Source organism: Amblyomma americanum, chromosome 3, assembly GCF_052857255.1.
Source record: "Amblyomma americanum isolate KBUSLIRL-KWMA chromosome 3, ASM5285725v1, whole genome shotgun sequence".
NCBI classification, from domain to species: domain Eukaryota; kingdom Metazoa; phylum Arthropoda; class Arachnida; order Ixodida; family Ixodidae; genus Amblyomma; species Amblyomma americanum.
In genome coordinates this window covers 138,912,252-138,933,483 of record NC_135499.1, presented here as the reverse complement: position 1 = coordinate 138,933,483, position 21,232 = coordinate 138,912,252, and the positions used below count along the sequence as shown (strand labels likewise).

Genomic DNA, 21,232 nt, shown 5'->3' with positions numbered 1-21,232 from the left:
ACACAGCCGCGCGATGCAATAGGTCGGCAAATGTCCAACGAATGCTCTTTCAAAGAGCTCACAGTAGCAGTACTGCTTTTACAGAATAAGTTTGTTGTTGTTCAGTCCTTAAGTCGCGCTCGACTCTTCTTAACCCTAAGCACCACAGCACGACAGGCCTTGGTCCTCCCCTGTCTCCCGGAGTTCATGCAATTTCATCTTCATTGCATCAGTGACGTCATCTAACCCCGTTATGCTCTGCCTTTCCCTTCAGCATCACTCTTTCCCTAAGTCTTTCCCAACATCAGGGTCTTTTCTAGCGACTCCTCTCTTCGCATTAGGTTGCCAAAGTAATTCAGCTTTAACCTTAGAATTTGGCCTTCCAATGAGCAGTAAGGGTTAATGAGCAGTATGCATACCGCTGGTACTGACTGATTTGACCTTCTTGCAGCCCATGGAACTCTCAAGAGTCTTCTCCACCACCACAGTTCCGAAGGGCCAATTCTGCAGCACTCAGCATTTTTATGGTCTCACTCTTACAGTCAATACATTACCATTATGAAAATCATAGCTTGAATTCTACGTGTCTTTGTTGGCGAGTTGATGTCTCTGCTTTTTATTACGCTGTCAAGGATAGCCGTAGCTTTCCTGCCAAGGAGCAAGCGTGTTTTAATTTCGTGGTCGCAGCCACCGTCTGCGGTAATCTTGGAGACCAAGAAAATAAAATCTGTCACTGCTTCCATTTTTCCCCTTTAGTTAATTACCAAGGAAACAGGGCTCTTTACAAAACGATGAGTAAAGAATGCAAATGGAGGCTTTGGTGAGGCTTTGTCAGTCCTCTTAATCGCAGTTCGTAAAAAATAGAAGTATAATTTAACTGGCAATCACAGTAGGTCTGCGATTGCCACTCCTGCCGTCAAAAACCAAAGTGGTCTGAATAAGGGTGGACAACCTCGACTTCAGGTCTCGTTTGATTTCTACCCATGCTGCAGATTTAGCTCACTACCATGTTACAATAAGCCGATCTGACAGTGTTGTCATAACTTTTTGAACTCGTAATGCACCTTTCATGTGCGGAATGTGCGGGACGGGCGTTTTCTAGACAGCAGAGAGGACAGTTTCTTTTGTAAGCACAGGTAGCGGCAGCACGAAGTGGCGAGCATGACAAGCATTACACTAAGACTGATCCACAAGTATGACTGACAAGGACAGATTTCCCTTTTCTGGATAATTTTTTCGACGACTAAGCAGAATAAGCCGAATAATATTCATCAGACACTTTCATCCTCAGCGCACAAATAACATGAAAATTTGCTCTCGTGTGCAAATTTACTGTTCCTTTTCAAATTGCACCAACCTGTGCGTTAGAGAGCGCTACCTACCTCACGATGCTCAAAAATACCGTTCCCTTTTATATCGCATCTGTCTGCTCGTTAGCTACCTGCCTCGCTATACTGTCTCTTTTTAACAGAAATGGTTGCCACTATAGTGTCTCAGAATGTGCTCCTAAAGAAACAAGGCCATTTGATGAACGTCGCACATGTTAGGCGCAAAATAAAGATAGTTTTACCTTTCGCCTTGAGAACGTTGGCGAACCTGCAGACTTCATCGAGTAGTTCTCCGTACGTTATGGTTTTCTTGTCCATCGGGTTGTTGCCTTCCCTGTAAAAAGATTCACCACATTAGCTCTTGAAACACACGAATGTAGAACAATACATTTCAATTCCCCACCGCAATCACATTAAACTGGAGTGTTTGCTTTATTTTGCAAGTTTTATTTTCCTCCGCGATGTCGTCAGTACTGGACGCGCGAATGCGACGAAATAAGTATGTGCAAACATTCGCCGCTTTACTTCCGTGCAGCGCAAATAAATAGATGCAGCTGTCGCGACAACTTCTCCGCTGTGGAGGAGTTTGAATCTTCTGAGCAGTTTTTTTTGTATATCTACATGTAGCCAAATTCGGTCTTTATCAGTTGTTTGGTCACCCGGCAGAAATTAATTCCTACGCGCAACAAGCAAAACATAAAATGTGTTCCATTCTTACAAAACTTTGCACTGTATGCATAGTATAAGTATAAAGGAATTAAACTCAACAAATCTGGACAAAAGCGTTTCTGGGCAGGAAACCGTTTATGAACGCAATTTTTCATATTGTTACGTGGCGACCAGCCGAAGAACGTAAGATATCACTATTAAATCCGCAGATTACCCGGCGGCAGTCTTGTGTTCTTTTTTTCTATTCACGTTTTTGCTATCGTCAAAAGCGTTCCCCGTTGTTGTTTTTTTATGGCAGTCTTAATTGTCCTATGCGATCGCTGGAAACGCTTGAAAAGAAAGATTTTGCTACATATCAGAATAATGAACCATTACCTTCAATATTTCCACAACAGTGTCTTACAATTGTCCAATTTTCACAATTTTTGGCCGAGAAAGTTGGACTTGAAGGTGGCAGATTGGGAAATTGGTTCAAATCATGGGCCATAACGCCAGCGCTAACGAACATGGACAGAGAGTTGTAAACGGCGAGACACAGAACGCCAGGGTTCTGAGCCATGGTTCAGTCGTTTTGCGTTGGTGTTCGCTAGAGCAAGTGTCGTGCCACTATGGAGCACTTTCTTTGACATAAACAGTAGCTGCTTCACCTTTATAGTATGCCGTAATAAAAAAAAATGGCTGCGGTTTAGCTCCGGTTAAACCTTGAGTGACGCGATAGCTGCAGCTGGCCGAGTGGAACTCGCTCAGTCGAATTGCTAAGTCAGTTTTTCGCCGCTCCGTTTCGCTGGGCGTTCCTTCTTCATCTTCGTCCCTGGACGGGCACCACGTGACGAATCACGTGACCGCGTGGCGGCGCCGCCACTGAAGGCTCGAAATGCTCGAAGGCTATCGCTACAAAACGCAAGCGCTTACGTGCTGACCAATGCAAATGGCTTGTCGCCTTGATATACATGCGGTTGTCGCGGCTTGGTTCCATAGCACGGCGTCGCGCTCGGCAACAGAACGCCAGAACCATTCGGCCACCGACGGGGGTGCAAGGCGAACGCATACGCTGTCAGTACTTATTTTCGGATGGCTTACTTTTAAACGATGCGTTTACACATTGAGGATAGCTGGAGGTCTCCGACAATGAGGTCAAGCGGTGACTGACGAAAAATTTCTGTTATCTTCCATAAAAAGTGGTGGTCATGGTTCGCCACGACCACCTTGACTGGTTATGACCACCATGATCACCGTATCCGATACGACTACCATGGTTGGCAGAACCGAGCGGGTGAACGAAATCTTTAAGGAAAGAGGCGTTCATTGCATGACAAGAAGCTGGCTAGCCTTTCTAGCCTCCAGGACGACCGCATTTCTTTTCTACCTGTAGTAAGTTTTGAAAGAATAGGAAAAAAAGACGAATGAATACAAATATGCACTGCGCTCATTATGCACCTCTCAACTATCTAAAAACTGCACGCATTTTTTTTTCTGCTACGGATATTGTACGGAAACTGATATCGGCAATAAATTTATGACGGAGTAAGAATATCCTAAAGTACGAGCGATGTCCAGCAGTGGCCACATGCGCGGACCCGACGACCAGTCGCGAGTGAAATTAATCCCACGTACGAATTCAGGCACACCTGCAGCGCCATGATTACGCGAGGCTAAAGGGTGGCCACAGGATATCCGAGGCACGGTTTTCACAAATATCGGAGACGTTGGGTCAGTATATACAAGAGAAGAGGACGGTAGCTCAAGGATCCGCCAGTGATTTGGCAAATCCATGCACCAGGGCCTCATCTTGAGGTGCTGATTGGTCGATGTTGGACGCCAAACGTTACAGAAAGAAGTGGATCATAGAGTGCTGCAGTGCGCTGCGTCGCCATTCCGTATAGTAACCTTTTGCATCAGAAATACGCTTGCTGGTGACTTCCTAGCTTCTTCTAGAACCGAACGACCGTTGGGCACTTTGAACTCAGCGAGACGTACGCATAAGCAGACCACAAGAGAGTATTGCTTGGAGGCTTTGCTAGGAGGGGGAGGAGGAAGAAGAGGAAATGCAGGGAGGTTAACCGGAAGAATAATCGGTTTGCAACCCTGCACGGAGGCTTTGCTAGCTCCTGGGAACAATAAGGACCTTGAATAACTCATTTCTGTCCAAAGAACGCAGTGTCAAATAAAGGCGTTAATTGTAAGGGATAGGTTTACCAATACCCGCAAAACAGCTCTAGATGGACACGACGCCTCAAAGCATATTTTGCAATTAATAAGCTTGTCAGCGACAAGTCATTGAGATGTCGGTGTAGAGATGCAACGAATATAAAGCACTAATTGCGTTCCACTCAAGAGCAAAATTTGTTTTTATTTGGTAGTAAACTTGAGAATCTCTGTAGTAATTGTGCACTGTGCAATCATACGCCATGGTCCTGAGGAAACAGCTTAGACTCAACCAGGAATGATACTTCTAAGTTGCAGTCGCAAATAAGCTGTTAGTTGCGAGGAAATCATATGCTCCCTTTGAGATGACTTAGGCTGTACATTCCAAGAAACGTGAGTGTTTCTGTCGTCATGCTTGTCGTCCATTAGTAGCGAGCTTCAGTGCGGATGTCTTTTTTGTTTCTTGTTTTTTTTTTGCCGCAGAAAAGCAAGGAGGCTCTATTTTTTTATAGGGCGCATCGACGCCAACCGCACGGCGGGAAGCAGTGCTTGCGTGGCCAGTGGTGATACGGACACCAGATGAAAACCGCTACTGTTAATTTACCACTGCACTTCGCATGTTCTAGCTGCCGTGAACATTATGTACAGTATGCTGGATAGTCCGACCAGGTCTGAAAAGGGACACAAGTTACCGGAACATCTTCCTTGACTTTTGTAAAAACCAGTTTGATCGATGAAAATAAACATTTTAAGTCCGGCATTGCAGCACATGACGTGTGCAGGGCGAAGTGAATAGCTGAAGCGCAATGTTTCGCTGGTTTCCGGGGAGTCAATATATCGAACAGCTCCGTGGTTCTAGAAGTGTCTGTGACCCCCACGCCACACTGAACGTACCGAGCAAGCATTTTTTTAATGCATTGTGAAAAGTTTGCAAAGTACTTCGTGCTTAAGAAACTTTGGCCTTATCGCTGGTGGTTCTGCACATCCCAAGTTTGCTATGCCCTACCCGGTGCAAACTACGAGACACGTTTTTCTTGCAGAAATGACTGCCTTTGATTGTTGTACATTTATAGCATTGCTTCAATGGACGAAATACGTCGTCTTCCGTGATTGCGGAACACGTTTGAGTGGCATTATCGGTCGCTGCATTCATCAGCCAGTTCACTTGGTGTCGATTACGAAAGCTCTCATCGGAGGCCTCGGAGGCCTCCAGACTCCAGGCGGGAAGATGCGTCGCAAAGGAGCTCGAGTCATCGGTGGCAAATGAATGAATGAATGAATGAATGAATGAATGAATGAATGAATGAATGAATGAATGAATGAATGAATGAATGAATCTCCATTTGGCCCGATGGCCTGAAGTCGGGAATGGGAGATCGATGCGGGAGCGGTTATGGGAAGTTTTGGAACGTAAATGAAGCGTGTTTCTGACCGTACATTCAGGAGTATGCCAGTGCGGGCAGCTACGTCATCACCTAAAGATACAGGGCGTAAGAAAACGTACCGCTGCAAGAGAGGCACTGTGTGCACTGACCCCCTAAAATAAAGGGGAAAAAAGTAAGGGAAGAAAGAGACAGCAGTCCTGAGCTTTGGTCCCAATTTTGTTGAGATTTGTTTCTCACATTAATGCCTTTGCCCTTCAGACGTCGCTCAGCCTCGTATTTGATACCGCAGCAGGTGACTGGAGGGTGGAGATAGGTGAAGCGTCTGGAGAGTGAAGTTGGGTTGCTTGGTGGTGGTTGGAGAATCCGGGAGGGTGCAGATGGGTGGGTAGTTGACGGAGGTCTCCTGGAGGGTGCCGGCGGCACAGCACTCAACAGATTTTGCGAAAGCGAGGGCAGTAATGCTAACGCATTATAAACGGCATAGCAATTACACAACTGGTAATGCGGAAAATCGTCTAGATTACACGTAATACGGTTACGCGCGATGCCCCCGCCCCCGCTTTCAGGGTGAGGACGCCCCCTGTGCCACCCCACGCCGTCGTTATGCCCTCACGGCCGGCCATGTTGGGTCCCGCGCGCTGGTCGCGTCCTGCGCGCAGTGCTTGTAGCGTTGTTTCCGTGCGGTTGCGTGATGACTGCAGTAATGCGACAGAACTTGAAATAAGCACTAATTGCTGTTTCAGTCATGACAGTAACCTCCTGGCACTTGTGAGTGTGTTTTATGCATGATGCAGTAGCTCCGACTTCACGGCGATCGAAAAGCTTTGACGGGCTGCTGTGTTCTCCAGTCACTGGCTGCCCTGAAAGAGTACAGCGCTTATTTGGTCTTCATTCGCTGTTATAATTTAGACTATCAGGGCCGCCAAATTACGCCGCATAGTGCTGAATTTGTTGTCCGAGCGTAAGGACTTATCACAAGGCCCGAAGTTTCTCGAGTGTGCCAGCAGCACGAAGGATGACCTGCCAAATATAACTATTTTTGCACATTAACACCAGCGTTCCCAACATACTCTGGGATCTCTTTCCCTTATTACTGCATCATATATGCAGTAATAAACGGTCCCTCGCCACACTGATCTTCGGTGGACAGCTGACAACACGCCTGAAACCAAATGGTCACATTTTCTCAATAGCTTCTATTAGCGGACTGTTCCGCAACAAAATCATGCAGACGGTTGAGTTTCGGTCTGGATGGTGTTGACTGGACGCAGATTGATGATACGATGCGGCGACGTCTTGCTGATTCGTAGTTGTCTTATTCGATGACATATTTCTCTAAAGCGTTCTTTTCTTCAAATAATGAAGGAAAAAAACCCATTAAAAGTGACTGATTAACCACGGAGGAACCTCACGAAATCAGCCCCTGATAACAAGTTCGCTTCAATTCTATTGTCCCTGCCAGGTTAAGCTGACAAAAGGGAGTCGGAGCAGCACAGGCCGCCGTCTTCGCTTCCTTAGAACCGTCTGCTCCAGCTGCCAAAAGACATTGGCTCGTCGCCTCACTCGATGGTCGTCGGCCAAGGCAACAGATCTCTCATTACGGTATGGGCCTGGGCTAGTTAGAAAACCATGTTTGACGTTCAGCGCGCAGAAAGACACGGACGAGTGCACACGACAGACAAGTTCTCGTAGCCGCTGCTGTCATCAAGAGGCAAAAAAAAAAAGAAGTAAGCTTTAGGACATACGTGCCCAGAAACACGTGTGACGAATTCTACTGATGTGACTGCGTAACGACAACGAATGGAGCCTTTTTTCCTCAGTGCTGATTTATTTGACAGCAATACGAAAAAAGAAAGGAAATAAACCACTACTAGGGAAAAAAGGCTCCTTTGGTTGCCGTCTCGCACCCACGACTTCTTTAGTTACTGACGCACTGAAGGTAGTTACGGCGCCAGGATATTCGTAGTCAGCGGGGCTAAGAAGTATAGGTGTGCGTGTAGAATGCCTTTTCGGCGTAAAGGTAAAATAGACTGATAAAAATGCTGCGGCGAGAGCTTCGCATTTCTGGCTTTCCGGCTGCCTTGCAGGCTGCCTCCCTCATGTAATACTCCTCTTCAATGGGGCCTTTGAGGTAGTAGTAAATAAATAAACAAAAAACATCCCTGTCGTCAGGTTTTGATGAAAGCGATCGGTAAATTTTGATGAGGCCTGGCAAAGTTTTTAACCGTCGAGCGTCTCCCCTTGGCGCCAACGTTTCAGCTGAAGGCGCGGAATGCCACAGCGCCGACCACACGTAGAACAAAATACCAGCATCTGGTGTTCGTACAGCTGCGGGACGATTGCAGCTTTCCCGGCCTACGTCATCGGCGCACGTGCTTCCGGTCTAGCGGACAACACATGCGACTCCTGAGAGCCTTGTGCAGAAAGTGCGGCGTGTCCCGAAGCGTTTGCAATCGGGAGAAAAAATGCGTAACGAAGAATCTCAAATCGGGAGAAGAAAGGCGGCGGGGAACGCTATAAACATGCAAAGCCGAGGCGAAAGTGGGCAATTTTGCCCGTTGGGCCACACCCCTTTGACGTCACGTTGTTTACAACGTGAAGAAGGATATTAAAGATACAGCGGATCGGGTCTGCTCTGCTCGCGGCACCACCGATCCGGGTGCTTGAAGCGAGCTCGTGTTGTGCGTGTGGTGCAGCAATCGGAGATCAAGCTATGACGAGCTGTTGTGCTCCCGGGTGCTTTGACAACACTGGAAAAGAGCAGCGGATATTTAGCTTTCCTCGGGATAGCGCAAGCGGGAAAAAGTAGGAATCGCAGGCCAAGCGAGACGGCTGGAAGCCACCAACAACTCCAAAGTGTGCGAAGCAAGACATGCGGAACACCTGCATTCCAGAACAATTTGTGTTGGGTGTGGAGGTATAATGCGTAACCTTAACATTTCTTCCTCATAATTACTGGAATTAGCCGCCATCAAAGACGACTTTTCGCACTTGATTTCATGGCGAACGGGAAGCTGTCTGAATGGCAGTCTTCGGCGAATATGCAACTGCAGCTGTTGAACTGTTGGAGAAATAATCAAAATTAAAGTATCCAGGTCAAGAGACGGCACTGGAATATGCAACGCCCGTTGTAAGAATGCAACGACTGTTTACAGACGCGGATTTTCTCGGCAGATTAGCTGCGAAATATGATATACCTTAGCGTAACTAACTCCGATTCACTGTTTAAACAATCTCTGCCACCATCCTGTCTTGGCAGAACACCAAATGTGTGGAAGAAGTCCGCGTGGTAGAGGCAATTTCCTCTTCGAAACTGGCCGCCGCCTCATTGCGCTCAGTGCAGCAGAACGAGAGAGTGCGACCTAGCATTCCGCCATCGACAGCGGTGTCTTCACATACCTTTCCAAGGAACCTTCCCTTTGTTTTGGGAAAGACAGTGCAAGACGCATGACAAGGCTACCTGCACACGGTGGTCCCGTGATCGTCTACCCGCGGGGTGGCACTCGTACGGTGTGCCTTCCCTATCCACCTTCCTGTCTTCTGGACTCGTCTTCTCAGCTATGTTCGACCGCTTGGACGCTTTTTGCATACTAATACTACAGCAACGACGGCACGCTTTGCCCTGGAACCTTCGCATTAACAGCTAGCGCTGTAAGCGCGAAAGTGGCAAGGTCCGTTGCAGTACCCTCGTCTCCCATCGTGTTTGCCCCACTTGGGCTTACTACTTTTTAAGTCACGCGCTATGCTGTTTTTCGTCCTTCGCAGCGCAGTTCTGGTGTCCACCGTGAGTACACTCGAGGGAGACCTTTCTTCCTTCGTTCATAAAGCTCGCCTTCTGCGTTCGGCGCATGTTCATTTTCGCTAACACTAACGCTGAATGATGTTGTACATGCCCGATCATTGTTTTCTGCGTGCGTCCGTTCGAGCGCGGAGAGAAGGAGACTTGTAATGACTTCCGGTGCTAAATGTTAACGGACGAACTATGAGTCCAATTCGAATGGAGAATGCAAGCTGCCGATGGTCGCGGAGGGTGCGTCACCGCGACGATACGCAAGCGTTAAACGAGAGAGAAACATCGGGGCGTGCACCCGGATCCCGAGTCGCCCCGGCGCACAATGTATATAGACAAAGAACCATGACGCCACCCCTGTACTACGGCTTCCACCGATAGAGACGCCTCAGCCGTGGTCACGTTCGCGCTGAGCAGTTCTTTTGTTGTGACGGCGCGGCGATCGTGTGTGTGTGTGTGCAGACGCAAAGTGCATACTCGAAACCCGGCAGCGTTGATACGAGCGGTCGGCGCCTTGACCACTGAAAGAGCTTTTGCCGCGGAGATCTTCCCCGCGCGTCTGGCGAGATAAGGCGAGCCGGTCAACGCCTCTTGATCCAAGGCACGACGCGTTCTACTCCCTGCCGCTGTCGGAAAGGCTTAAAAAACAAGAGTTAAGTTTTTCTCTTTCTCTTTCCTCGCATCTCCGTCTTAGATTTTTTTTTTTATCTCTCTTTATACGCTCTGTGTTGCTGTCAGGATTATGCGCTGTCTCAGGCTTCCGTCGTGCGTTGAACAGTGCCTCGTGGGCTCCCTAATCTGTGTGCATTCTGACACTTGTATCTGCTTCGCTGGCGTTACGCGCGTTGAGGCCGTTATCCTTGGCTGCTTTCTTCGCAAGCAGAGGAAAATGTGCGCGCTCGGCATCGGCGCCACGGCCTGCTATAGCTGCGGAGTTGCCCAACCCGACGTGACAGCGTCGGTGATGGTACACCGGGGAGCGAAATTCCCGGAAGGAGTCCAGCCTTTTGATGTTGCATTAGGCCTCAACTAAGGGTTTTATCGAGAAATTTTGCCATGGGTGGCTCATATGCCCCCTGGCCATGCTGTTTTTTTTTCCGCGTCTTGATCGCTCTGTGGGTTCCAAGACTTGGAGCTGATTGAAATGGAGCGGCTGGTATTAGTCAGCTACCTAGATCTAGTTCAGCAAGTTTGATATCCCATAGTAATTCCCATCCACCTCATGCAGCAAGAGTTATGGTAAACTCACAACTGATTTCAATACGATCTGCTTGTGCAATTCATTGCAGTTTAATATCAAGAAACTGTGTAATACTTTAACATCTGAATTAAATATGCGTACTTTTCTCCATTTCGGGAGGGTTTTGTGTGTTAAATTTTAACTTCGACTGAGGCTGACTGCTACTTATAGACTACCCATTTCCGAAAGAATAAGCATACTCGCTATCATTGAGCATACTCACTTTATTTACTATGAATATGAGGTCCCCTTCTGAGTATGAGTCTCTGGCCCTAGGATTTCCTTCTGTATTTATTATACCAGTTCCTTGTACCTTTTTACATGTGTCGTGAGTAAAAATTGAATAAATAGAATTGGCACTCAGTGAGTTCAATCTCGTTTAAACCACGTTTACGGCACACTGATTTTTTTTCATTATGATTATGATTTCGCTACATCCGTAATCAGCATTTTGCAAGAGACGTCGCCTACTTACTAGCACAGCAACGCGCCTGCCAGTCCAATATGGGCGCTCTTCGGCACGAATTTTTTATCAACTTTTGCTTCCGTTGTGTGCGGAACGAAAAAGAACAGCAACGATAATGTTATTTTGCTGCATAAACACCGCTTGCAAGGTGCCGGTGCCTTGTGATACGCGGGGGTATCAAATGAATGCCTAGCTGCATCAGTCACCGTTGTGAAGTGACCATAAAAACTGACATGCCTGGTCATTTGGTAGTTTCTTTTTCCTCTTGCAGAAAGAGAGCTCGAGATAACAACGTAGTACGAAATTTTGCTTCTTGAAACCTGGCTTTGAACAAATGGATTTCAAGGGAGTTTCCGAGAGATTAAAAAAAAAACTGAAAGAACTCCGTTGAGTGCATAGTTACGTTATAGTGAAGTCTAACTACACTTAACGTGGTATAGTTGTACGTGTATAGCACAAATTTACGTCCAACGTCTAGCTATGGCAACAAAAGCGTGTACTTATTATGACCACGTCCCCTGTGTCTCATGTCGAGTCCTGTGGAGGACTGTGCTCAAGGGAGCACAGTCCTCCACAGTCGGTCATCTTCTACTTTTTCTTTATTTGCAAGCGCTCTTGATTGAATGGATGCACCATTTGTGTTCAGTAAAACGCATTCATCTTCGCTAAATTATTGGGAGAAATAACTTGGGGAACATGGTCCCTTGCAAGAGTTATGAAGAGTCAGTTGGGAATCGGTTTCCGTGGCTATTTGTGAGGAAGAGCACAGATATCACGGGAACGTAGCAAGGCATTTTCTGGAAGTAATTTAGGCTGCTCTCCTAGCGAGTTGTCTGTTGTGCCTACGTTCCATATGCTTTTATGTTCTGAATAAATACTCTTATTTTTTTCGGATGGACTGTGAGGTACAAATTCTTAAATTATTTTTATGGTCATATTCTAGCGCGACGGATCTGTAGAAGTTTTTTTATGAGTATTCGAGTCAAGTTTAGACCCTCTGCGTTGACCCTGTAATTTACAAATACTTTATAAAGATTGCTGCTCGCAGTAGCTCGCAACCGATTAGGGCGACACGGCAACGCGCGTCCTTGGCCGCTGCCACATCGATGACGTCGACGGGCAATCTGGGCGAGCCTTCTCATTGGTTGTGCCCAGTTGACATGGGCGGGATGGGGCTAAATGGGGCGCGGAGGGGTGCAGACCCGACATGTCGGCTTTATTACTTTTTTTTTTCTGGCGCGTCGGCATGTATGAACTGAGAAGTTCGAGGAATAGCATTATTTTTAATCACCGATATCTTCGGTGTTAAAGAAGCTAGCTTAAAAATCTTTTGGGGTGAGGTGTCGATTGATAACAACCCATCGCTCGTGAGCTTTTGCTGACTTCAGTAAATATCATTTAATGGTACCTTTGTGTGCTTATTTGTATCGCTTCGTAATTCATGTCCTACACTGTCGTTTATGCGAGAATTCTACCATAGGCTGCCAATTCACCCGTCGCGATGGCTCAGTGGTTAGGACGCTCGGCAACTGATCCGGAGTACCCGGGTTCGAACCCGACCGCGGTGGCCGCGTTTCGATAGAGGCGAAACGCTAAGGAGTCTGTGTGCTGTGCGATGTCAGTGCACGTTAAAGATAATAATAATAATAATAATAATAATGATAATAATAATAATAATAATAATAATAATAATAATAATAATAATAATAATAATAATAATAATAATAATAATAATAATAATAATAATAATAATAATAATAATAATAATAATTGGTTTTGGGGGAAAGGAAATGGCGCAGTATCTGTCTCATATATCGTTGGACACCTGAACCACGCCGTAAGGGAAGGGCTAAAGGAGGGAGTGAAAGAAGAAAGGAAAAAGAGGTGCCGTAGTGGAGGGCTCCGGAATAGTTTCGACCACCTGGGGATCTTTAACGTGCACTGACATCGCACAGCACAGGGGCGCCTGAGCGTTTTTCCTCCATAAAAACGCAGCCGCCGCGGTCGGGTTCGAACCCGGGAACTCCGGATCAGTAGTCAAGCGCCCTAACCACTGAGCCACCGCGGCGGGGCACGTTAAAGATCCCCAAGTGGTCGAAATTATTCCGGAGCCCTCCACTACGGCACCTCTTTCTTCCTTTCATCTCTCAGTCTCTACTTTATCCCTTCCCTTACGACACTGTTCAGGTGTCCACCGATATATGAGACAGATTCTGGGCCATTTCATTTTCCCCAAAACCAATTTAACTGAAATTTACTGACAAATCTGTGTCAGATTGTGACTAGACCACATTCAGCAGCACGTCTTCGATGATCAAGACGGAAGAGACGCCGCACACTGACGAGTGATTAGCTTTGAATGGCGTGCATCGCCCGTATCTTCCGACGTGCTCCATTAGCTTCCAGCATTCTGGTAGCGCCAAGAAAAGTACCAGAGACAAGGAAACTGCGTCGGCCACGAGGGATAATTAAGAACCTAGTAAATGAAAAACATCCTCGTAGTAAAACGTTGTCACGCCTTGAAGGTTACGACAAAGTTGGGCTTTTAGAGGTATTAGCGCGTAAGCCCACCCTTATGAGCCGCTCATTCCAACCTGCAGGAACAAACAGGCTTGTTTTTTTTTTTTCTGTATACAAGCCCCACGCTGCGATGTAGGTTCTCTTTACACGTCATACGGCGAGCAGCTGCTCACGTCAAAAGCACTGCGACGCTCTGTGACAAGCGGAATTTGTTGGCTCACTACCCAACGGTTCTTATCTGGGTCAGCGTGCGCATACACGTGTGTGTGCTGCTGCGCAAAGCAGCTGCAGCATCGTCGAACGTCGATGCTGCACATTGCCGAAAAAGAAAGTGAAAACCAAAGCCAAAAAAGAACACGGAGTTACCAAAAAGGAGCGAGCGCTTGTTCGTTCTATCATTTCGTGCAAATGTACCGCGGTTAATCCGGCGAACCAAAGATCGCCCTCGACATTTCGAGCATGAAAGGAAATTAGTTTCTCTTTTGCGTTGCATGCCCCTCACTCCGACGAAATATAAACAAATGAAGGAGTGCATAATGTGCTGCTCCTAACGAGTGTCAAATGTGCGTTTTCTTTTCGATGGTGCGAACAGCAACGCAGTGGCATGTTTTGTGTTATTGTCTTCGAGAAGGACACTTTCACCATGAAATTATGCCTACAGCTATCCCAACACGCATTTCATTTTTGAACTCGCTATGAATCCATGCCTGCTCTCCTGAACTTAATTAGAAAGCGCATGGCTTTGTCTCTGGGTAGCCACCTTCGCTTTATACACAAATTGGGGTGCTTCAGCAATTGTTATTTCCTGAAGTACTTCGTTGTTATGTATCGGTTTCTGACCTTTTAGAAGTCCTAACTCCTGTTGCCAACTTAGTAATTCTTGGTAGACTGTACAATTATTATATATAGTACGAAATTTATGGCTGATTCCCTTTTCGCACTATGGAGCCAAACCCGGGCTTAATATTGCTTCTATAATCTCTGCACTGAATTTTGTTGAATGGTTAGCGAACATTGGTGCTGTAATGGTATGGTAATTTATTTAAGGTAAAACAAAAGCCCTAAGTAGGCCACTGAGACAGAACGCTTATAATCAGATAAAATTGTGGCAGGAGCACTACATTAAGCGTAATTAACATGCAAATAAAGCATTGACATTTATATTGTGAAATTATAATGAAAATAATAATTGAGCAGACTGTTTGACTTTTTGACTGGTTGGTTGATCGACTGATTGCTTCATTAATTCATTTAAAGACAACGGAAATAAACTCGATAATGAGTGCTTAACTAGTCCTTAGTCTGGTGACATAGGCTGTGCCAATGACAAACAGTTAGATGGGGCTGCTTAGAGCGCGTCATCTTGATGCGGCCCAAGGAGCTCCACTTGAAAACGAATAACGTATTGTTGATGACCTAAGATGACACGCCACAAGGAACGTCAGCTCCAAAGCGACAGATTAGCAAGCTCCTCTGATAATACGAACTTGTTTGAGAAGCGCCTTTCGGCAAACATTTCAAACTCTCCTTTTCGCTATCAGTTACTTGCCTCCTCTTTCCACCCTCTTAGTGCTGCTCTCTAACATCCTGGTATATGTGCAAAGAGTTGCTCTAGGCCTCCAGTTGGCCACTATATCTGATAACTTTGTGCTGCGTCTGCCTGTGTGATACTGAAAACAACTGCTATCTGGTGGATCCTCCCGCTGTAACAACAAGGAGGCTTACATAAGGATAAAAAAAAAGCTTGTAAAGATCCTATAAACAAGATATATAGTTTCTTTTTTTCTTTCCACAGCTTCCACGTGTGTTTTTCGTGCACCATCGATTCTAGACTGCTGAATGGTCGTGGTATGAAGTATGCGGGGTTTAACGCCCTGAACCTTCACGTGGGCTGTGGGTGACGCCGTAGATGAAGGCATCTCTGATTTGGTCAGTCATATTCAGTCCAATAAAGACGGCTTTTATTTGCACATCTACATGTCTATATTGCCAGTGGTCTAAATCCGGCTCCTGCTTCTGCAATAAATTAGAGCGCTAAAGTGGATCGGTGACTCTCGCATATTTGGAAGAGCAAACGACGACTCATAAAGAACGGCGGTTGAAGGATCAAGGCTGTTGTATATTTATCGAACTCCATATGGAGTTATATCATGTTGTCATTCAGGTAGTGTATTCGATTCCGATTAAAGGGTAAGTCAAAAAATTCTTAATTGTCGGGCTGTTTCTGCACGTTCAAAACCACAGATTATGGAAATTAACCAAGGGCATTACACTACAGCTTGCCTGATAGCCAAGGTGTTGCTTGGGCCTGTAAACATTTCTATTTTTTATTATTCCGATTTACTCTTTCTTACCCCATCTTCTACCACAGGCGCCGTGTGTATCTTTTTTTTAATTACTAGTTTCAGACACTGGCCTTCAGAATGTAGTGCGTGCGAACAGTGAAGTCACGTGCCTGCGAAACCTAGCAAGATGGTATCCTTCATATTCGAATTTAGTTTGTGCTTGTGGTAACCTGAACTCTTCACGAAGCGTTCTTTCAGACAGAGTGTCCAGTTCACGTTATTTTTTTGCTACCATCGCCGGCATTGCACGGTTGGAAATACTTTAGTACAACCGCCACGGCATTCGCGCCATAACGAAGACGCCGCGACCAGTCGCGCATGTGCAGCCATAGTCCGAGGAGCCAGGACGCGCTCACCAGTAGTACGCCACCTTGTCCCCATGTCCGGCCAGGACGTGACGGTCGAGCACGTTGTAGCAGGCGTTGGTGACGGCTCCCTGCATCCACATGAGTCGCACGGGTCCCGCGCGTGGATCAAAGTTGTACGCCAGGAAACGGTCGGCGCTGGGCGGCACCTTCCAGTCGAGCTTCTGGGCCAGCTTGCCCCAGAAGGAGGCCGGGTCCTCCACGGACTCGCGGTACATGCGCTGGTACTGGGCCATGGACGAGACATGGTACTCGTGCTGCTGCAGGTGGTGGTGGTGCAGGGAGGGTTGCTCGTCCTCCTGCTCCGACTGGAGGCCGTGGATGCTCATGGCGCTAGAGATGGCGGCCGCTCGAGGCTCGTCCTGTGTACAGGAGGCAGCCGCCCAGAGGCTGTGTGCAGCGCAGGCCCGAGACTGCCAGCGCGCCGGACCTGAATCGAGCCGGTGTTGGATTTCGCGCCGTGATAAAGAACGGGCCCTTGTGCCGCGCCGAGGGCGAGGGAGGGAGGAAGGTGTGTGCGTTGGCCACTGAGCGACCCCGGAGATAGGCGCTCACTGAAAAGCTGTTTCCCCCCTTTTAGCGCTGCTGCAGTGTGTGCCGTGTGCGCGCGCCGGCTGTGGACAAGCAGCCCCGCGGAGGGAGAGACGCGGACGGTCCGAGGGGGAGGAGGAGGAGCGGCGAGAGGTTGGGGCGAGGGCGCCTGCCTCGGTGGTCAACCACGGAGAGGTCGCGCTACGAGGTTCAGCACGCCGTATTGTCGCCGGTAAAAGAAAACAATCAAGCGGAGAACATTAACCGGGATGTCGTCAGCTGACGCGGAGGAGGTTCGCCCGCAGTGGTGCTGTTTGTCGAACGCGTACACGGCGACGTGTGTGCTCTCTCTCTCTTTCTCTGGCCCCCCTCTCTCTGATCAAGATTGAAGACCCAACCGGTGGGCACTCGGTCGGAATTAAGAGCTCGTTGCCGCCGTAAGCAGCTTACATAAGCGACGTCAGTATGCGACGCCTGGAGATGACTGCGGTCGCCGATAAGGAGGTGACACGCTTCCCGCACTCTCACTCGAAAGTCAGTTTTGGAAGCGAAGCTTCGAGAAAGAACGACGCTACCGTAGCGATTTGTGTCTTTTGCGCAACGAAGAAAGGTCCGGGGTACATTTCCTTTCTAGCGACGCGTCTTGCTGTGCTGACGGGCCTGCTAGGCAGAGCTCACTGAAACGTTATGCCGTACTAAATGCACAAGGCGAGTTCTGTCACATCGTCTCTCCGTCCCCGGATTTTCTGCAACGTTTACAGCCTTTCTCGGTAATCAGGTGTTTCTTCGGATAACCCATTGTCACAGGCGTGTGCGGATATCAGTTTTCTGCGGTTGCGAGAATTGCTTTTGTTCTTGTTTTGGTCCTTTTGCTGAGCTGGCACCGATCTTAGCTTCGTTTGTTAAATTCGCTGAGCAAAAGGCCCACCTGTTAAGGTCTCAACCAGAGACGGGCAGTTCCCCTAAACATTTTACCAAATGAATGAATGAATGAATGAATGAATCTGTAAGACGCAGTGAATACAAGTGAGCCTTCGTGAATAACAAAACGAAAATTTCACGGCACACTTTGCTAACATTTTCTCAAATGTAGGCAGATGCATTCGGTGCACTGAAACAGGCATCTGTATAAATTGTGAGCAATCTCGCGGGATTCTCTCTCTCTCAGTTTGCAGAACTACTTTGAGTTACGTGGTTACACTACCGACGACTGGTACCAAGTGACTGCTTTTAAGCATTCATATACCAGCCAGCCTGAAACGTATTAGATCGGAGCGGCCTTAACCGAGAGGCCCCACAAGTGACGCTTCTCTTCCCCAATTTCTATTTTATTTATTTCCTGGAAATCGACACATGCGACCTAACAGTTCGTCGGATCGCAGGTGCGCCAGCGATCATCGCACTTTGTAGTTCCCCCTGTTTCCGCCGCAGCGGCATTGCTCCGCGAGTTCTGCAGCTGAACCATGTGCGCAACTCTCGGCTCGAAAAGTTTACCGTGGAGTCGTGTATAGTTGACATGCATTGCAGGTTTGGAAGGCGTAAGAAAAAAAAAACATAAAGAGAGCTGTTGTTGTCGCTAGAAGCATTTCATTCGTACAAGCATTTTCTTGCTCATCACCGCAAGAAAAAAAAAAGAGCGAGGTATTTTGTCGTTATAAATGACGACCACTCCGCGGCCACCAATTTGGTCTCCTAATGCTTGACGCGCTAATGTACGAGCGACTGCCGGTACTTTAGATTCGAGAGGAGTGCCACGTATAGGGGCTGCATCGTTTTCCGTACCATTCAGGACGCACTATGCTTCCTCTGTCGTATAGTCGGTGACGCGGGCGGGGATGCGAATTATTTATGTGCGCGGCGAGCACAAGGTCCTCGCGTCACCTTGTCAGAAGACTCTGCCGTCGGCCACGAAAGAAAAGCCAAGCGCTGCCTGCGAACACAGGGAAAAATAAAAGAACCCGCTCGTATCTTAGCGGACTTATTGCGTCTGTCCCGAACTCTCTGCGGCTATGTAACTCTGGCGTATCTTTTTCCTGGCCGAGCTTCTTCTTCCCCACATAGGCGGTCGAAAGCGTGGCTGGGCGTTAGCCGCGTTTCATTCTCTGTTTCTTTTACTTTTTGTTTATGTGTCGTTGATATTTTCGGTGTGCCAGTGTAATCACGGCACATTAGCTCGCACAACAGGGAAGTTCTTGAGCTGAATAATCGCGCGTGCATAGGCGTGACAGGGCAAGTGAGGCAGCCATATGCGGAATTGTTGGCCAAACAAGCGTTAAGGAAACTGAGACGCATGACCTTGCGGGGACGAAGGAAGTTTTGTCGCTTTTCGATTTAATGCGACGAATACGAAGATGTCAGCGCATGAAAAGATTGTTGGCACTGTGCACACAAGAAGTTCTTAGTCTGCGGCACGTGCACATACGAGGAAGCGATTAGGAGCGGTCGCTCGTAAACAATTAGCGTTGTGTGCCACACTGCGTTTTAATTTTCGCCTCTGTGTACGACTGCGATTTATCGGTGGCTGGACTCGGAGAAGCGTCGAAATTACGGCGCCTAAAGGTTGAACTGAAGCGCTTTTAGTGCGAAAGTGTCACTTCAGGCGTATGCCAACCCCGAACAAGAATCTTGTCATCTTTTCTTGTGCTCCGAACTGACCCGAGCTAATCCGAGCTAACCCGAGCTTACCGGAGTTACTCGGGTAAACTCGGGTAAGTTTGGATGAGCGTCGGGCCCCTTAGCCAACAGGAGGAGGCCGTCGCGCCACATATATCACGAAACCTTGTGGCGCCATCACAACCTGCCCCGACAGTTAAATGAATGATTGGTCGCGACAGCAACATGGGTCTCACAATCCCTACGGGTGGCTGTGACAGAAACAGCCACCTGCCGTGCAGTGGCCCATCGCTTAACCACTGCGCTGCTAGTGCTATGAGGGCTCTCCGCCACCTTTGAATGTTAAGTAGAGAATTACCAATTCTGCATATATGGGCATTAACACACTAAAGCTATCGCGTCATACCCTTAAGGCGGAGCTTAAGTGTCCCCTCCTATCGAAAAATGAACGCACGCTTTCCCGCGTCTACTCGGTTTAACGTTCAACCCCTACCACTTTTTTACTATTCGGCAACCTTAAATAGATAGAATGTGTGAAACTTGCATGGAAATAATGCGAAGACTTTTTGTCCTATTATTTGGTGCCCCGCCGCGGTGGCTCAGTGGTTAGGGCGCTCGACTACTGATCCGGAGTTCCCTGGTTCGAACCCGACCGCGGCGGCTGCGCCTTTATGGAGGAAAAATGCTAAGGCGCCCGTGTGCTGTGCGATGTCAGTGCACGTTAAAGATCCCCAGGTGGTCGAAATTATTCCGGAGCCCTCCACTACGGCACCTCTCTCTTCCTTTCTTCTTTCACTCCCTCCTTTACCCTTTCCTTACGGCGCGGTTCAGGTGTCCAACGATATATGAGACAGATACTGCGCCATTTCCTTCCCCCCCCCCCCCCCCCCAAAAAAAAACAATTATTATTATTAAACGTAATCGGCAAGTAAAATAGCGATAGCGTTTAGGCTCCTCCGTAAGGTGCGTGGATGCCCGCTCGCCTCCGCTTTCAGGGTGGGAACACCTTTTGTACTGCACGGCGCTGCCGTTTCCTCCTCGCAGTGGCATGTTGGGTCCCACGCGTCAGTTGCGTGCAGTGCGCTAAGCGTCTGGCACGGTTCTTGCGCGGGCGCGTGGCGACTGCAATAATGCTACTGACCTGGAAACCGGCAGTACATACTTGTTTCACTGGTGGCACTAGTGTTTTTGCAGTTTTGAGAGTATTTTATGCATGATGCACTCGCCCCGACTACATGATAATCTAAGAGTTATAACGGACTGCTGTGTTTCCCAGTCAATGGCCGCTTTTTAGAAGGACAGCAGCTATTTGTGTTCCTTGATAGTGATAATAGAGGCTATATTAGGGTCACCGAATTTCATAGAATTATGCTGTTTATGTTGTTTTGAACGTAAAGACTGTTCAAGAGGCCCCAGGTTTCTCTTGTACACAAGCAGCGCGGAGCATGCATCACCTGCCAAATATAATATTTTTGCGTAGTCAGCAATTCACTTTTCCAACATTCTCTGAAGTGCCTTTGTTTTGTTGCTGCACCGTACATGAAAAATTCCCCGTAATAATGTCAAATTTATCTTCCAAGTAATCTGTCGCCTCACTGCTCTGGAGTGAAAAGCTGAGGACACGTCTGAAACCAAATGGTCCTATTTTCTGAACTGCTTCCCTTAGCGGGTTGTGCCGCAACAAAATAATTCAGTTCTTTGCGTTTTTCGTTTTGAATCGTGCTGACTACACGTACACTGACGATGCGATTCGACGACGTTTTCCTAATTCGTAGTAAGTTGCTTTATACGAGGACAAATTTAACTCCACCAATTTATTTTTCCTTTCAAAACATGAGGAAAAAAGCGACTGATCC

General features: G+C 47.6%; 1 protein-coding gene across 1 annotated transcript in view; it reads right to left on the bottom strand.

The window, feature by feature from the left end:
• Nucleotides 1-16,828, bottom strand: part of LOC144124992 (acetyl-coenzyme A synthetase-like) — a 67,833-nt gene extending 51,005 nt beyond the window's left edge. The window contains exons 1-2 of the mRNA XM_077657995.1: nucleotides 16,224-16,828; nucleotides 1,550-1,641 (exon numbers count right to left, since the gene is read on the bottom strand). Of these exons, the coding sequence (XP_077514121.1) occupies nucleotides 1,550-1,641; nucleotides 16,224-16,561 (430 nt within the window). The 5' untranslated portion in view covers nucleotides 16,562-16,828. The remainder of the gene's footprint in view (nucleotides 1-1,549; nucleotides 1,642-16,223) is intronic.
• Between the last annotated feature and the right edge of the window lie 4,404 nt (nucleotides 16,829-21,232).